Here is a 12,425-nt window from a genome sequence, read left to right on the forward strand (position 1 = left end):
AAGGGAAGCAAGCCAGAGACTTGTCCCAGAGAGCGCAGAGGACGCCACCCACGGGATCACACAGCTTGGCGGCTCAAAGTCACCTGAACTGTCACAGTAAGCACAGCCTTCCTGCCAATCGTGGATCTCTTATGTTCCCACCCACAACCTTCCCAACTCCCAATATTGAAAGAGGGGCACTAGCTCATACCCATCCTTTTTGTAAAACTCCAGCATCATGTTATCCGTGGCGACGCTGAGGGGCCGGCGGGCCTGCTCTGGCTGGCGCCGGTCGGCAGGGTCCATGTCTGGGGAGGGCATTGAGCTGTAGTTGGCATTATGATTCACGTGGACTGGACTCCCATAATTGCCTGTAATGTTGAACTCTATCTCTGCAGGGAAGAAAGAATCAGTGATGTGATCTTCTGGCACGTCATACTCTTCCTGAACAGAACAGGGCCTCTTCTCTTTACTCCACCCTTGGAAAAATTCACCTCATAGCTGTGCACCAGCTGATCTCTCCTGGTGTTTCCTCATCATACCAATAGACCCAAAAAGAAAAATACTTGTGATCACGTACTTGTATTATTAAAGTAATGCTCATTCCTATTAAGAAATAAGACAACACAGGAACAGAGGACATTTCTTTTGTTTTGAAAAAGAAATCATTTCTCAAGTCTCATATTTTGTAGTAAAACACCAACACATTCCAAATTAAACTAGGCATGGCCATGGCGTTGACATTTGAGAAGTACGAGCCAATGGAATTGTCTGAGCAAATGAGACAATATCTGTGAGTGATAATAATGTCTTACTGTACAGCCAGAGGCTACAATAAGAAGTTTACAATCACAAGAGACTTCACGGACGTTTTTGCTGGCTCTCAGATAGACAGAGCTTCTTCTGGCCAAAGGATGGACAGTTCTCTGTACAGTCTTGTCTCTCTGCCTGCTGTGGTAATGACTGAGCACACCCTCACAACCTACAGATTAGTGGCTTCAATACCATCTCTTCAATACCATCTCCGGTAGTTGAACCTGAAACCTACTACCTTGATAGTGTTTTGTGTTATACCCAGACTTCTTTTTTGTTGTTGTTGTTGTTGTTGTTTTGTTTTGTTTTGTTTCAAGGTAGGGTCTAGCTCTAGCCCAGGCTGATCTGAAATTCACTATGGCATCTCAGAGTGGCCTCAAACTCATGGCGATCCTCCAACCTCTGCCTCCTGAGTGCTGGGATTGAGGGCGTTTGTCAGCCTGACAGTGCTTTCAGGGCAGAACACACAGGGAAAGAGATAACCCAACTGCCTTGAGGTCAGATCGGCACTACCTGATGAACTCTGGTGGCGAGCGCACAGAATCAACACTATTAGGTTCACACACTAGTTAGCAAACTGTTTCTGCCAAACTAACCCTTGTCATTTAACATACACTTCACCTGATGTACCACAGCTCCATCTCACCACTGAGAATCACACGCATAATGATTCTTCCATGACACAGAAACTCCCTCACAGGAAGCTGTCTCAAGCGCCCAATTTTGAACTAAAATCTAAAAAAGTGTCTTGGGGTGCTAGAGAGATGGCTTAGCATTTAAGACACTTGTCTGCAAAGCCTAAGGACCCAGGATTGATGCCCCAGTACCCATGTAAGCCAGATACACAAGGGGGGGACACATGCTTCTGGAGTTTGTTTGCAGTGGTTAGATGTCCTGGTATGCTCATTCTGTCTCTCTCTCTCTGTGTCTCTTTTCTCTCTCTCTCTCTGCTTGTAAATAAATCATTTTTTTTTAAAAGTATCTCATTTCTTTGGAGCTCCACCCTTGCATGCCCAGGGGCAACTCAAAGGGCACCACTTAGGGCAGTGAGAGCACAGTACTAGGTGGTGTGTGAGCCCTGTCCACTTCTGGCTCAGTCTCTCTCTTTTTGTCTACAAACTGAAGCATTTGCATCTTAAACTGTGGACTCTCTCTCCTTTCTGCACCAGCTTTCCAGGATTCGCACGCTTGCAAACACCAAGTTATGGAGGTTACCCAGGGTAACGCATGGACATGCCGAGCACATACCAGGAGCAGCCGCGTGCCCGAACTTGCTCTGAACATGGAAGAGGGAGGGGAAGCAGCCTTGACTCTAATGCCTGGTACGTGCGCAGGATAAGAAGACCACAAACAAAGCCAGCAGAAGCCCGGGCACAGTCCGCATGGCTTCCCAGGCCAAGAACTTCTTGCTTCCCCCCTCTGCTTGCTCCGCCACACGCGCGCTGACACGCACGTACCCCCGGGGAAGAACCAGTCCGCGTGCTGGATGATGGGCTCCACAATGCCAACGATCTGCAGGGAAACCGTGGTCATCATCTCGGTGATGTTCCTGTGAGCACGAAGCAGGGGTGTGGGTCACCAGCAGGCCCGGAGCTCCAGGATCCCTCGGATACCTAGCCTGTGAAGGGGCCCTCGACTGGAGGCCTGCCAGGCCCCAGTTTATGAGCCACTTTCTTACAGGAAGGACACTACCCTTCTACCCATGCTAAGTGGGCAGCATCACTGTGAGCCCCTTTCCCGACAGTTCTCCATCTTTTTGAATCTGGATGCCAGGAGACATCCTCTTACAGAGCGGGGCCCAGCGGCATTGGCCTTGCCTAGTCCTAACACGAGCCCTGGCCCCTCCCTGTTCTCAGCACTGACTTAGGTGAGCTCACAAGAGACCCTTCCTTCAGACAAGTGGCTCAGAGATGACCAGTGACAAACAGCAGCAGTTTCTGCAGCTCATCCTGAGCCTACAAGAGGAGCGAGCCAGGATAGAACTGGGTCTTGAAAACTAGCAGGTCGAAGATGATGAAGGCCCTGGCTCCTGTGGCAGCCCACCTGTGTACCCCAGGGCCTCTTGTCCCCGTACTCACCCTTCTGCTTGTGGCCACAGCAGGTTGGGTCCCAAGACAATCGCCATGTTACTGGGAGTCATCTTGTTTATATCTTGATATTCTGACAGCTTGGATAAAAATTTGATCAAGTATCTGAAAGAAAAGCAGAAGGACTAGGCTTAATTAGGGTTCAACACCAGTCACGTGCCCCCAGCACTGTGCAGAAATAAATATCTCTTGTGTAGCCTGGGACTGACAAAGGGCCTTGCCTATCCTGTAGAAGAAACAGTAGGTATCATGAGGCAGGAATTCTGGATTCTCTAAGACAGACTCAGCTCTCAGTCAGATTTTTTTTTTCTTTTGAGGTAGAGTTTCTAGCCAGGCTGAACCTGGAACCCACTATGTCGCCTCAGGATGACCTTGAACTCATGGCAATCCTCCTACCTCTGCCGTCTGAATGCTGGGATTAAAGGCATGAGCCACAATGCCTGGTTCCTTGATTTTTTTAAATATATATTTTTTTCTTTTAATGTTATTTATTTATTTGCAAGCGGGGGGGGGGGGGGAAGAGTGGAGGACACAGAGAGAGAACAGGCACGCCAGGGCCTCCAGCCACTGCAAATGAACTCCAGATGCATGTGCTGCTTGTGCATCTGGCTTCCGTAGGTCCTGAGGAATTGAACCTAGGTCCTTTAGCTTCACAGGCAAACGCCTTAACCGCTAAGTCATTTCTCCAGCCCCCCCCCTTTTTTTTTAATCTGACAGAGTGTTAGAAAGAGAGAGAGAAAGAGAGAGAGAGAGAGAGAATGGGAATGCTAGGGCCTCGGCCACTGCAATCAAATTCCAGATATGTGTGCCCACTTGTGTGGATATGTGGCCTTGTGTGCTTGCATTACTTTGTGTGTCTGGCTTATGTGGGACCTGAAAAGTAGAACACGAGTCCTTAGGATTCACAGGCAAGTGTCTAAACCACTAATCCATCTCTCTAGTTCTCAGTCAGATGTTAACATCTGTTTCCATAAGCATAAGCCAGAAAAAGTCTCTGTCTTTCCTTGTGCTTCAATACACCTGCTGACCAAAGTGAGCCTCATCCAGTCCTATCAACTGCCACCCCCTCTGCGTGCAGACATGATCATCAAGGTGTCTGGGGATGGGGACATCTAGAGGATAGGGGTGGGATGCTTAGGAATTCTCCTCAGTCAGCTTCTGGAAAGATCCAACGAAGGAAATATTAAACATATTCACAGGACACAACCATGAACACACTAGTACATGAACACCCAGAGCAGCATTATGCGTGGTAGCCAAAAAGTGGAAACCATCCAGATGTCCGTCAAGGTACGGATGCTTCAATGTAGTGCATTATGCAGCCATAAAAAGGAAGGAAGAACTGACACATTCTTTCACAAGGAAAACCACTGGGAACATTTCAGTACCCAGAAGGAAATACACACTAAAGGCCACATATACTGCTATTTATGTGAAATGTCTAGCACAGGCAGAATGCACCATTAGCCTCTATGAATTTGACCACGCTGAATACCTCACGTGAATGGAATCAAGCACTGTCCTTTTGCCCAGTTTCTTTAATCTACCACTCTCTCCTCCAGGTCCCTCCATGTTGAAGAGCTGCCAGCATTTCATGTGTTACTGTGCAAACACTACATTTGCCTAGGGACACTTGGGTTATTTCCATTTTGTTTACTGTTAATCGTGAATGTAAGAGTACAAATATCAAGTTCTAGAGTATAAGATAATTCTAGGTTTAATATATTTTTTACAACTTTTGTTTATTTATTTCAGAGCGACAGAGAAAGAGGCAGACACAGAGAGAGAGAGAGAGAGAGAATGGGCGCACCAGGGCCTCCAGCCACTGCAAACGAACTCCAGGCACACGCCCCCTTGTGCACCTGGATAACGTGGGGAATCGAGCCTCGGACCAGGATCCTTAGGCTTCACAGGCAAGCGCTTAACCGCTAAGCCATCTCTCCAGCCCCTAGGTTTAATTTTTTTTAAGAACTATCATATTGTTGCTCCTAAGATTTTTTAAATATTTTTATTTATTTAAGAGAAAGAGGGAGAGAGAGAGAAATATGGAGATAGAGATAGAGAGAATGGGTGTGCTAAGGCATCTAGCCACTGCAAACGAACTGCAAATGCATGTGCCACCTTGTACACCTGGCTTAGGTGGGTCCTGGGGAAATCGAAACTGAGTCATTAGGCTTTACAGGCAAGCAACTTAATGGCTAAGCCATTTCTCCAGTCCTTAGGAACTTTTTTTATTTGCAAGTAGAAAGGGGGAGATAAAGAGAGGGGATAGGGACAGAATGAACTCCGGACCTATGTATTGCTTTGTGCATCTTGCTTTATATGGGTCCTGGGGAATTGACCCCAGCCCTTCAGGCTGTACAAGCAAGTGTTTTTAAATGCTAAATCATCTCTCCAGTCTGCTCTTGCAATTCTTAGCAAGGAAACAAAAAGAATCAGGCAGATGACAGCAGAAGCTGAAGATCCACACCCTAGGAAGCAGAGAGGAGAGGCAGCAAGGCCAGAAGGAGGCTGAAACACAGTGTGATAAGGAAGGTGTGAGAGCTAGGAGCAGAAGCTAGCCCTGGGTAAGAGATCTACAGGAGAAGTGGGAGGAAAAGCCAGGTGGTCCCAAGAACAGAGGCAGACACGTGGGGACAGCAGCGCCTCATGGATGGCTGCCTGTAGAATCCTCTTCCTCGCCTCCCTTCCTGTGACTAGTTCAAGGTCAAGCCGCCTCTTCCTGCTCAGGCTCTGAGCAGCTTCTTGCAGAATCCCATAAGTCCCCAATGTTGTAAAATGACTTGCATTATTCCTTGTTCCTTACAAATTGAGGAACTTCACAAAATTCCCCTCTGCCTGGGGGCAGGGGGGGGGGCTCCAGTGACTGGTGGCTTGAGTCCCTTTTCTTATCAGCAAAATGTGGGAACTATCCCTGCCTTATCTCATAGGTCGAGGCCATGGATGCGGAGCCTGCCTGTACACCACAGTGCCACCCCGTGGACCAGGTCATCGGACCATGCAAGGTAACAGGACCTCGGGTCCCACAGAGGCCACGCATGCCAGTGTGCAGTATGCAGGGACCTGTCATCAGACCCACTGTGAACGGCCTGCTTACCGGATGTTGTTATGATTGGCCTTGGGCAGCTTCTCGCAGGCGTTCCACAGAGCCTGGAGCCTCTTGTCTTGCTCCTGGATACTGAGAGATGGACAGGAAAAACAAAACAAAACCCACAAGTTGAGCATGACTTGATGAAAACACTCATCGATCAACAACCCTACTAACCAGCCAGCGACACTCAGGACAGGAAGGAGCACACAGCTGCAGCGCACCTGGCCATGAGCCCTTGTTCTTAAAAGTGCTTGGTGACTATCAACCCCCTTCTCTGTGCTCCTTCAGTCTCACTCTGTGTATCTTCACGAAACTCTTCTGCGCAGATCACAGGTAGTAAGGGAAGGTATGACATGGTAGCAGTGAGGGTCTGGCGGTTTGATTCGGGTGTAAACTTAGGTGTTCTGGATGTTAGGTTCCCCAGCTGATAGCAATTGAAAACTAAAGCCTCCTGGAGGAGTGTGTTGTTGGGGGCAGGCTTATGGGTGTTACAGCCAGTTTCCCCATGCCAGTGTTTAGCACACTCTCCTGTTGCTATGGCCCATCTTATGTTGGCCAAGGGGTGATGTCCACCCTCTACTCATGTCGTCATTTTCTCTGCCATCGTGCAGCTTCCCCCTCAAGCCTGTACACCAAAATAAACCTCTTTTTCCTACAAGCTGCTCTTGGTTGGGTGATTTCTAACAGCAATGCAAATCAGACTGCAACAGTAAAGTGGTACCGAGGAGTGGGATTGCTGCTAGACACCTGACTGTGTGGCTTTGGCCTTTTGGAGCTGATTTTCAAGAGGAATGTGGAAGGAGTTGAAATCTTGGCCTAAAAGATACCTTGCAGTGCTGTAAGTACAGCTTGATGGACTATTCTGGTCACAGTTGAAAGGCCTGAATGCAGTAAGAACCATGGACTGTGAGATTTGGCTTATGGGGGTGAGAAAGAGCTTTGCCTGGACTGGGCTAGCAGTTTGTGTGGGAAGCTTGCTCTTATGCCTGGGTACTGAGAAGTTGTGCAGGGTTGCTTTGTCTAGAAATGAACTGGTGTGAGCAGAGGGATATGGCACAGAAAAAAAAAAAAAATCTTTGGGTGAACTATTACCCATTCAGCTGCAATTGAGAGATTGCAACCTTTGAGACTGGGCTAGCTGACCTGCACTGGGGCAACCGGAAGAATGTTGATTCTTTTGAAGGGGCCTGAGGGCTCAATGAGTGTCCTGTTCTTCAAAGTCTGCTTTATTCCCCCCTGAAATAAAAAATTGGCACCCTACCTGGCATTGTGGACTATAAGAAATGCAGGAGAGAGAGGGTCATTGGGTTTGTAACATGGTCTTGTGTTTTGGAAATGGCCATGGGCAGTGTGAAGCAGGTTTGCTGGTTGCCTGCATGGAGACCTCATGGGGCCATAAGAATGAGCCCTGGATTGCAGTGGAGACCCAGTGGAGATGCCGGGACCATGAGATGGCTGCCAAGGAGCTGCCGGCCCCGGTGAAGTTTTCCAGGACTGTGAGTAGCCTAGCTGGAGGGGTGGAACCGTAATACTAGAGACTTGTTGCTGGTTAGAATTATGGGACTTGGAGATTTGTCACTGGCTAGAGTTGTTGGGCTTGAAGCTACAGAGTTTGATATTTGCCCTGGTTGTTTTAAATCATGTATTGGCTGAATGTGGAGCTTCCCGTCTTGAGTTTGTGAGTGAAACTAAACCTCTTTTTTTTTTTTTTTCGCCCCCCACAAGCTGCTCTTGGTTGGGTGATTTCTACCAGCAATGTGGACTTGACTGCAACAAAGGGCAAAGGCCTAGAGTCCCGCGGAGGAGCACAGGAAGGCGGGGCTGTCAGGAGGCTGCCGGCTTGGAGCTCAGCCCTGCTGCACACGGCAGTGGCGCTCTCACGACGAGCTCAGTGGATGTTTCAACTACACGCCCACATTCTTGGACAAGTGATGCTCGGTAACAAAGAAATCTGACCTTTCAAAACTCAGCTTAGGGAATGGATGACTGTCACTAGTTGAAGAATCTTCCACTGCATAAAACACTTTTTTTTTTTTTTAAATATGGAACGCTTCACGAATTTGCGTGTCATCCTTGCGCAGGGGCCATGCTAATCTTCTCTGTATCGTTCCAATTTTAGTATATGTGCTGCTGAAGCGAGCACAAAACACTTTTCTTTTTCCTTATAAGCTTCTCTGAATGAAAACAAGCAAACATACATATGTGGCGGGGAGAAGGCTCAGTGGATAAAGTGCTCGCTCTGCAAACAGGAGAACCCGATCAGAGTCGGCTCTGCAAAAGGAGGCTAGCTTTCCAAAAGCGGGAGACTCATAACCAATCCTAAAATGCCACATGCTCCTTTGCCAGAAAGACAATTCCTCCTGGGGCTAAGGAGGTGGCTTAAAGCGCTTACTTACAAAGACAAATGACCCACGTTCAGTTCCCAAGTACCCTCGTCAAGCCAGATGCACAAGGTGGCACATGCCATTTGCAGTGGCTAGAGGCCCTGGGGCACCCATTCTTTATCTCTCTCTTTCTCACTGTCACTCAAAAAATAAAAATAAAAATTTTCAAAAGCAATACAAAGGATAGTTCCTTCTGTTTCACCCCCTATAAAGGGAGTCACTTTGAAATCCATTTTGGGTTGTTTTCTGTTTCTTTGGCATGTTTCTGCTTATAAAACCAATTGTGCAGCAGTTACTCTCTCATCACAGGGACAAAACTACCTGACCAGAAGCAGCCTATGGAGGGAAAGGGCTTTCTGGCTTGCAGGTTCTGTTTTTAATATTTTATTTATTTGGGTGGGGGGAGAGAATGGGTATGCCAGGTCCTCCAACCACTGCAAACAAACTCCGGATTCATATGCCACCTTGTGCATCTGGATTATGTGGGTACTGGGGAATCAAACCCAGGTCCTTTAGCTTCTTAGGCAAGTACCTTAACTGTACAGTTTTGAGGGGAAGCTTCACAGTAGCAGGGAAAACATGGTGTGCCTGAGCAGGAATCCTGGGACTCATCTTCACAGCAGCCGGAAGTGGAGAATGAGCTTGCTACAAACACTCGGTGGGGCTGGGCTCAAAGCCTGCCCCCAGTGACACAGGCCCTCTAGCAGGGCTCGAGCTCCCAAAGGGTCCGTCCATGAGCTGGGGATCAAGTATGAGGCCTGATCACAAACGCATGAGGGGAACAGCTTATATTCTGCTTAGCGCACTGAAAGACTCTCTTGTTTGGAACCAAGTACTGCCTAGTTCTAAAATAAATGGGAGATGAAGCTGGGCATTGGGGTGCACACCGTTGGTCTCAGCACTTGGGAAGCTGAGGTAGGAGGATCACCATGTGTTCAAGGACAGACTGGGGCCCTGGCATGCCCATTCTGTATGTTTGTCTGTCTCCTTTCTATCTCACTCTGCTTGCAAAGAAACAAATGAAATATTTTATTTATTTATTTATTTTGAGGTAGGGTCTCACTCTAGCCAGGCTGACCTGGAATTCACTATGGATTCTCAGGGTAGCCTCACACTTATGGCAATCCTCCTACCTCTGCCTCCCGAGTACTGGGATTAAAGGTATAAACCACCATGCCTGACTTAAAATATTTTTTCAAAGTTCACAAAAAAAAAAGGAAAATGAAAGTCAAGCTTGTTAGACTAAATTTATCTTCTGATAAATCGCAGAAGATATCTGACCTCTCATTCAATGAAAATCAACAGACTTATTGAAATAAGTCTCTTGTGTGCCAGTCACCACCCTAAGGGCAGGCACAGTTGAGCACTCAGCTATGCCAACAGCCCCAAACATGGACTATCTGCCTTGTGTGACAGGCTGGTTGGGGAAGGCTTCTCTGAGGAAGGTGCTGGCCAGGCAGCAGTCTCGGGGAACACTCCCTCAGAGGATCAGCCAGTGTTTCTGCTGTGAGGAAGGCTTCCTTGGCCTGGAACTGGGTTCACTTTTGTACCCTCCTGCAGACTCTGAGCTATCCTTTGCCTTACTCTGCCCACTCCAGCATGGGGGCACTCAGTTATGGGGCTTGCTGAGATGTGCCCTCAGAGCCTCAGTTAGTCCTTCACTGTCCCAGTTATCTCTAATTTAGACTTGCTCCTTTGATGGCTCCTTCTGCCTCTGTCCTGGATCTGCTCATGTCCTGCTGGGTCTGCCTGGAACACAGTGTCCTGTTCAGGTGAGAGGTGCCCTTGCAAAACAGCTTCATCACAGAGCTGACGTGATCCACCCAGCAGCCTTGGGTGCTTTGAGATACCACGGAACCCTGACCAATTCAATCCAAATCTCTGAAAGTCAGGTCCAGACCCTGGTATCCTTTAAGAAGTGTCGCAGGAGACCGATGCACGGAGGGTTGGGAACAATTCGTCTAAGTGAAATCCCTTTCTTTATATGATGAGACTATACAGGACAGACACCGCCATTCACCAAGAATCTTCAACATTATCAATGGTTATCATCCAGAAGCAAAAGTCAGCTCTCATTTTTCTGTGGCTCAAAAACACTATTTTGGAGTCTCGTGGATCATTTGGGCCTTGTGATGGGACCAGACTTTGTAACTGAAGTGAGACTGGAGTGTCTTATCAGGTGGGCAGTGGCACACTCTGCTGTTCATTTCTCATCAAGAACACTTACCTATTCTGTGAAAATCCAGGGACAGTTTCTACAAAGGACACATTCTTCCCCAATATGCCAGCCTTGTTCTACAGAGGCACCCAATGCCATGACTGTGTGCATGGAGCCTGGGCCTCCTTGGATTCAAATTCCCACCCTGCCATGTGTTAGCTGACAAACAACCCACCACCTCAGCCTTTTCTGTACCCCACATTCCTCATTTGCAAAGTGGGGGAAACAGTCCAACCCATGTCACAGTGCTGCTGTAGAAATTAAAAAAGAGTCAAAAAAAGAATTATAAGGTTAAAGCAATGGCAAGCCTCTAATAAGAACTCAACAGAGTACCAATTATTAAAAGCATCCATGGGGGCTGGTTAGATGGCTTAGCAGTTAAGGCACTTGCCTGTGAACCTAAGGACCCAGGTTCGATTCCCCAGGCCCCACGTAAGCCAGATGCACAAGGTGGCACATACATCTGGAGTTTGTTTGCAGTGGCTAGAGGCCCTGCCAAGCCCACTCTGCCTCCCCCTCTCCCTCTGGCTCTGTCTCAAAAATAAAATAAAAATAATAAAAGCATCCATGGAACCCAGCATCCACTGGTCTTGTTAAGATATTAGAACCATATATTCAGCATTGTATGTGCTCTAGTCTACTTTGGGGGGGAAAGTGTCATACAATGTGATTGGAGAAGGCTTTCTCTGACTTAACACACTGAAGACTACCTTCACTGCCAGGTCTGCTGGGCCTCTTCCAGGCCCCAGTTCTTCAAGACATAAAATGATCAATAATAAACATCTTTTGTAATGGATATGCTAATCACCCTGTTTAATCATTGAAACATCACGCTATATGCCAAACATTTGTAGAATTATTTTGTCAATTAAAATGCATAAAGAAAAAAATGCATAAAGAAGGACTTCAAAAGGTAAGCCATCAACATTGTTGTAGGTTCCAGGGTTCTTTCTAACAAGCTAAACTGGCTGCCCCAGAGGACCAAGTCCCATGAGTAGAGATTACTAGAATCATGGACACCTTGGCTCCCCACTCCCTGCCCTCAGAGAACATTCTCCCCGTCTTTCCTCTCTTCCACTTGGATGGTCTCTGCTCTCACCTCCTCCACCTGGCTCTGGTGCCACTCTCCAGCCTCCATGTTGTCCATTTTCCCACCACACAAGGTTACTTGTAGTTTTAAAAGATAGCTTTTTCCCATAGCCGGAGAGGACATAGGATGCCCTCACCAACACACGCACAAACCAGAGCAGGCTGCCAGGAACGGGAAAGTCAAATCACACAGACAGCCATGACTCGTGACTCTGTTTGCCTGCAGGCTGTGCCAGTCTCTGGGCCTGTGTATTCTCCATTATTTACTGCCCACATGTGATGCCCTTATGTTACTACTTCGTTAGTTGTTGCTAAAATACTCTCATTACAGGCAAGGGCAAATATTCTACGACTACCCTTGTCCTACTCTTTTCCTCAAAAGAACTCACCGTCACTGAGTGAGTGAACCTTTTTTGTTTGTTTGTGCTTTGAGGCAGAGTCTCAATGTAACCCAGGCTGACTTGGAACTCACGGCAATCCACCTACCTCTGCCTCTCGAGTGCTTTAGACTAAAGGCATGTGCCCACCATGCCTGGTTCATATTTTTGTTTTTTTGGGGGTTTTTTTGAGGTAGGGTCTCACTCTGGTCCAGGCTGACCTGGAATTAACTCTGTAGTCTCAGGGTGGCCTAGAACTCATGGCGATCCTCTTACCTCTGCCTCCCAAGTACTGGGATTAAAGGCGTGCACCACCACGCCCAGCTCTGGTTCATATTTTTAAAAGTTTACAGAGATTTTATTAAATTAAGAGAAGGAAAGAGAAGA

At 47.6% G+C, this 12,425-nt stretch overlaps 1 protein-coding gene and 1 non-coding gene across 5 annotated transcripts in view; both read right to left on the minus strand.

Annotated features, from left to right (window-relative positions):
• Positions 1-12,425, minus strand: part of Arhgap44 (Rho GTPase activating protein 44) — an 80,664-nt gene that overhangs the window by 28,843 nt on the left and 39,396 nt on the right. For all 4 annotated transcript variants that reach the window (XM_045130649.1, XM_045130647.1, XM_045130646.1 and 1 more), the window contains exons 10-13: positions 5,977-6,057; positions 2,871-2,984; positions 2,250-2,341; positions 191-371 (exon numbers count right to left, since the gene is read on the minus strand). In XM_045130649.1, the coding sequence (XP_044986584.1) occupies positions 191-371; positions 2,250-2,341; positions 2,871-2,984; positions 5,977-6,057 (468 nt within the window). The remainder of the gene's footprint in view (positions 1-190; positions 372-2,249; positions 2,342-2,870; positions 2,985-5,976; positions 6,058-12,425) is intronic.
• On the minus strand, positions 8,007-8,113 carry LOC123453805. Its single transcript, XR_006632983.1, has one exon. It is a non-coding gene; the product is annotated as a U6 spliceosomal RNA (small nuclear RNA).

Source organism: Jaculus jaculus, chromosome 12 (assembly GCF_020740685.1).
Source record: "Jaculus jaculus isolate mJacJac1 chromosome 12, mJacJac1.mat.Y.cur, whole genome shotgun sequence".
Lineage (NCBI taxonomy): Eukaryota > Metazoa > Chordata > Mammalia > Rodentia > Dipodidae > Jaculus > Jaculus jaculus.